This window comes from Bidens hawaiensis, unplaced genomic scaffold (genome assembly GCF_021521415.1).
Source record: "Bidens hawaiensis isolate Kalapana, Puna unplaced genomic scaffold, B.hawaiensis_p1.1 tig00031459_1, whole genome shotgun sequence".
Lineage (NCBI taxonomy): Eukaryota > Viridiplantae > Streptophyta > Magnoliopsida > Asterales > Asteraceae > Bidens > Bidens hawaiensis.
This window is the reverse complement of record NW_027495300.1, coordinates 231,563-237,356: the sequence shown is the minus strand read 5'-3', so window position 1 is coordinate 237,356 and position 5,794 is coordinate 231,563. Positions and strand designations below refer to the sequence as shown.

The 5,794-nt window shown below is 42.6% G+C and overlaps 1 protein-coding gene across 1 annotated transcript; it reads left to right on the top strand.

The window, feature by feature from the left end:
- Window positions 1–4,644: 4,644 nt before the first annotated feature.
- On the top strand, window positions 4,645–5,517 carry LOC143582124 (uncharacterized). Its single transcript, XM_077064754.1, has 2 exons — window positions 4,645–5,236; window positions 5,306–5,517. Exons 1-2 carry the CDS (start codon window positions 4,661–4,663, stop codon window positions 5,393–5,395), a joined length of 666 nt encoding a protein of 221 aa, XP_076920869.1. The 5' UTR covers window positions 4,645–4,660; the 3' UTR covers window positions 5,396–5,517.
- The last annotated feature ends 277 nt before the right edge of the window (window positions 5,518–5,794 follow it).

The following is a 5,794-nucleotide window of genomic DNA, read 5'->3' as shown; positions in this document are numbered from 1 at the left end:
ACTCGTTCTCATCTAGAGCACGAGTACCCATCCGAGCGGGACCATCACTCTCCCGCGGCTGCAGGAGAGACTGCAAGTCGTTTCCCTCTGAAAACAAAACGAAAAAACGGTTAGAACAAAAACCCTAAATTAATGAATAATATGAAGCATACCGTAAGGGACAGAGTTCAAACCGTATTCGAGGACGATGGGAATCTGTGACGCCTCCTTCCACACCCGGCTCATCCCGAGCATCACCTTCCCGGACTCCGCAAAGCGGTAAACCGGAGACTGGATCCGGGAAACCTTGGAGAACCATTCCGCCTCCTGGTAGTTGGAGGCGTGAAGGTTCGCGAGAGCTCTCCCGTTCTTGAACGTCATCGCTATGGGGACGACACGAGCGGAGATATAGAAGAACTCCCGCTTCCAAGATCGAAGACTGCGCTCGGTAGCGCAGATCTTCAAACCCTTGATCCGATTGACCAAGGTATACCACCCCTGGATGCACCTCCAGGAATAGAAGGTCATCAGGCGGTCAACATGGGGCTCCACACCCAGAATGAGACACACCCACTCGAAATGGCGGATCTTGGCGATCGCCATTGGGTGTACCTCAGTCAGATGCACACCGTGTCTCTCCAGAACACGGTATACAAACTTCGTCAATGGGAACCTGAGATTCCCATAGACGAAGAATGCAGCGTACACCCCTATATTGCCCTTGGGGGCATCGTACACCGTCTGATGAGGTGCAGGAAACTCAGGCTCGAAAGGCTCGAGCATGAACTTCCTGACGACGTACTGATAGAGGTCGACCGGAAGAGCACACTGGCACTCGCCAGCAGTACTCTTGTCATACTTGTCCGACGTGGACGACGGATTCTCGAGGTATACATCGGACTCCTCGACAGTAACCTCAGGATCATGAGAAGACATGTTTGGGATGTAAACAAGAACGATTTCAGGAGAATGCTTGACATAAAAGTTAGAGTATTCGCCGGAAATCGTTTAGAAGAAGAAGAGAGGTGAAACTGTGAGTTGAGATGCAACCTCGCCTCCCTTTATATACTCATCGCAATGAATGCGATGAATTTAATGCGGAAGAGAGAGGAAAACGATGGTGCAATGAAACTATGACACGTGGAAAAAGCAAGCTGGCAACAGCTGTTGACAGGACGCGTGCCGTAAACTTCGCGGCCACGCGCCCGAAAACTCGCGCCCACGCGCCTGAAAAAGCGTCTGGAATGACCATATACTGTCACGTCGTCATAACTTCCTGCACGTCCTGACACTGTCAGAAGAAACCGTCGGACGACGTTTCAACAGTTTGGACTGTTCTTATCCTTTCACCAACTCTTCGAATTTCAAAAAGATTCAAAAAGATTCAAAAGTAAGCGGGACTATACCCCTTACCTTGGCAACCAAGTAACTATAAGACAGGTGCGAGTACAGTGTTAAGGCAAAACCCTTCACATACTTAGCACCTGCAGGGAATTGAAGCCAGGAATACCTTGGAAGTAAAGTAACTATAAGACGAGTGCGGGTACAGTGTCAAGGCGAAACCCTTCACATACCTAGCACTCCGCAGGGAATTGAAACCAAGAAGGATCTTCTGAGCCATGCTTGCGGAAACGGGAATAACATCCCCGCATAGCGGGAACGTCGAGAACTAGATTGTTTGAAGCTCCAAGATGGAATTGGTTGTTTTAACATAATTGATCACTATGTTCAAAACTACCTAAACCTCATGGAGAATCTATACAAGTGGAACTCAACGCTCCTGACTTGCGAGGAGGTTACAGACCTACCCGCATCATACCCAAAGATCAAGCAGAAAAGTCGGGAATTTCTGCACGTGACATTAGGACTTCCGCGGGAAGAATCCCCATGGAAACCTTAAAACTAAACCCTTTGCTTAAGTCCAAAAGTTCACCTCACTTATTAACAATTCATGAGAAGAACATTGGACTGGGGGGACTTGAAGAGGTAGGTCCCAGCAGAGCCCAGTTGGACCCGCAAGACTCACCTCAAAGAGGGACGTCTGCGCAGTTGAACCCGCAAGACTCACCTTCAACAGGGACGTCTGCGCAAAGGCTAAACTTGCAAGACACCTTGAAGAGACGTCTGCGCAGAAACCAACTGGATCCGCAGGACCCACCATGCTCAGAGACGTGACGTCCTTACGCGCAGTACGCAAGCTGTTCCCGCAGGAAAAGCCTCCCAATGGTCGACGTACTCCGCCTGTTCCCGCAGCAACGGATACTAGCCATCAGGGAAGGCTACCCGCGCAGCGAGGCTACACGCACAAGACACTTAACTCTTAAATAATTCAGTAATGTCACCTGAAGAAGGAGTGAGCAAGCCGGGAACACTCCCGCACAAATGAGCCAGTCCGTACGATACTGGAGGATCTTTTGTACTCTACCTGACGAGGTATGGACAAAAGATCTGACCAAAGATATGACAGCTCACTGACAACAGTATGACGAGCAGCACGCTCTTGTACTGTATGTCACTATCAGCCGTTGCCTACTCACCAACCTGTCGGAGGACGTGCATAGCCTGCAGTTGGTGGAACAGGAATAGTACACAGCCGGCCTGGTCACTATCAGCCGCTGCCTACCCACCAACCTCCAGCATGGCACGTGCGTAGCCCACAGTTGGCAGAACAGGAATACTATTCAGCCGGCTGTACCTGCTTGGAAACCTACCTTCGGCTATAAATACTCCAACACCTTGGAATGGTATGGACACATTACATTACCTTATCACATCTTATCTTTTCTAGCAATCTCTTAATATACACTTATATTCAAGAGCAATCTAGTCTGATTCTCACGCCGGAGGGGGTCACAAGGAGGTACCCCCCCTTCTCAGTGACGAGCTCACGGTGTCTGTTTTGCAGGTTATCAGAAGAACCATCTTTGCCGGACATAACCCTCGTGGGAAACATCTATTTAACCCCCAGATTATCCGTAATCTGCCCGGGGTCAATTAGTGTTTCTTCAGCTACTGCTCATAGTGTCTTTGATTTTTTTTATATATGTTTTGGTTTTATTATATAAAATTATTATAAAGTCATGAAAGAAATAAGGGTTTAGGAAAAATTAAACAAGTTGTTAAAATGGAAATTTGGGTTGAAGGAAGAAGATTAAAACTTTGTAGATATATCATGTGTTCCTCTATAATCTTAAAAAGTTCATTTGGAAGCATTTATTTCTCATGTTTAAATTAAATAATTATTACAAATAATAAACATCTTATTCCGATCTAAAGAAAAATATTTAGAAAATGTTGGTCAAATGTATGTTTGTAAATGAACTGAACGTTTAGTGAATTATTCGTGAAAAGCTCGTTTATGTTCGTTCAAATAAACAGATGAACATGAACAAAATGTTTATTTTTTTTCGTTTGTTTATTTATTCATTTTTGGATGAATCATCAACTAAATGTTTTATATTTGTTTGTTTGTGTTTATTTAAGTGTGTTTATTAATGCTCATTTATCTTCAATTATGTTCATTAAACTTTAAATAACTTTAAATTAACTGTTAATTTAAATTTTAAATAAATGAACATAAACAAACACAAATATTATTTGTTTTTGTCGCGAGTTCCCCAAATACACAAAACTCATGAAATCCACCCAAACAAAAGCCGATTAGTCGTCTCTTTTTATTTTAAAACACACAACACATTCTTTCTTTGGTTTGGGTTCTCTCGTCTTTCTGCAATCGCAAGAACAACTTGTTCACTTGGAACACACCAATCTACAAAGGTTTAGTTCTTTCTTGATCATCAACCACATGTTTATGTCTTTGTTTCTTTCATTTTTCATCATCGTAACTCTTTCGTGTTATTTGGTTCAACATGGATCTTATGCTTATGCTTAACTCTTTTAGTTTTATGTTGTTAACGGAACAACATAACATCATAATCCCTTGAGTATAATAAATATTTTCAACATAAACTTTAACATATTAATCTGTTTTGTGGATCAAAGATATCTAAATCGCATCAAATTTTGAGGGGAAATTTAGGTTGCCATTAGTCTTTTTACCTGCTATACAAACACCACTTATGTGCTATTTAGACACCACAGACGTGCCATACGACCCGCATAGCCTTAGGCTATGTGTAGCGGAGGGGCTACAAAATGGGGCGTTGTACGCCATGTGACGGCCAGTTAGCAAAGGGTGGGTTTTTGTTTTAGGGGTGTAGTAGTATTGTAGCCCAATATATATATCACACATTCACACTCACAAACATATATAATATTAATATATATACAAAACAAGCAGGCGACAATAACACCCCCCCCCCATCGCCCCCAAAATCTCCGGGGGGGGGGGGTGGTTCTTGCCCTTCCTCGTCTATTGCCGCCCTGATTCGTCGCCCACTGCGGTGGCCTTATAGGGAATGTATGATGTAGAGGAAAAGGTCATACAAGTCGTATAATTTGTTTACTGGAAAAGAAATGACTGGTGTGATTGCTCACAAAAGGCATATGGGCCGTATGACGTGACAAGTATGTAGTGTAGGATTCATTTTTGGGGTGGTGTACTAATAGCTAGCAGAACCCTTAGTTTTTATCCCCTTGTATGATGAAATCATGTTGTTTATGTTTTGATTGAAAATCGAAGCTAACAAAGTTGTATCTTTTTGTGTTTGGTTGTAGATAAATGGATAAAGATACTGACGATGTTGATAAACGAGTCGATTGGCTCCATTCTGAACAGCATTCTGCTGCTGGTAACATATTTGGGGAGCCACAAAAGACCACGCAGATTGGTGTTGAATATCAGGCACAAATCCCATCTTTAATGACAAAAAACGAGCGGTACCAACTGATGAAGGTATATAAGAGCAAGGAAGAAAGCATGGAGACTGAAGCACATGCAAAGGGTAAATCTGGTATTGTTAGTTGTGGAACAGACGACGATTTGCTTGCAGCTGCTTTCTCAACAAGTAAAGAATCTTGGAGTGCGATTGAACATGATAGTTTTATTCTTGGTTTATATATATTTGGGAAAAATTTTCGCCTTGTGAACAAGTTCATGAGGAACAAAGGGCTGCCAAATGTACTATCTTATTACTATGGGAAGTTTTATAAAAGCAGTGAACACCAAAATTGGTCATTGTATCGGAAGAAACGAGTTCGCATTGGAAAAAAGATTTTCAATGGGTGGAGACTACATGAGCTTTTGTCTCGGTTACTTTCTAATGTCACGGACGAATGTAAAGCTAGTTTGACACAGGTACTTTTAAGTTATAATTTACTAAACATATTCAAGAAAAATAAGTTACTAAAATATGGTTTCTTGCAGGTTATTAAAACGTTCGGGGAGGGAAAACTTTCGTTTGAGAAGTATGTATTCAGTTTAAGGGATACAATGGGCCTCGATCTTCTGGTATAAGCAGTAGCCATTGGCAAAGGAAAACAAGACCTTACTATCAAGACCCGAACGCGTTTAAGAAGCAAAAAAGTTCAAACTACATGCTCGTCTCTAAAAACAGAAGAAATTGTTAATATTTTGAAGGATAGGATCGGATTAAGCAAACCGAGGCTAAAAGAGTTCTTCTGGGCAGCCGTTTGGCCTCGTCTTGTAACTCGAGGGTGGCACTATGAAGAGTCTATAAACTATGCGTTACAAAACTCAAAGAATTTGGTGTTTCTTGCACCTGGTGTGATAAAGTTTTCAAGACGGAGCTTGGTCAAAGGAAGTCAATATTTTGAGTCATAGAAGTGTTGAATAAAGTTGCATCTGAACCGTACCTTCTTGAACACGAACTTGACAAGAACCGGTTGGTCGAGC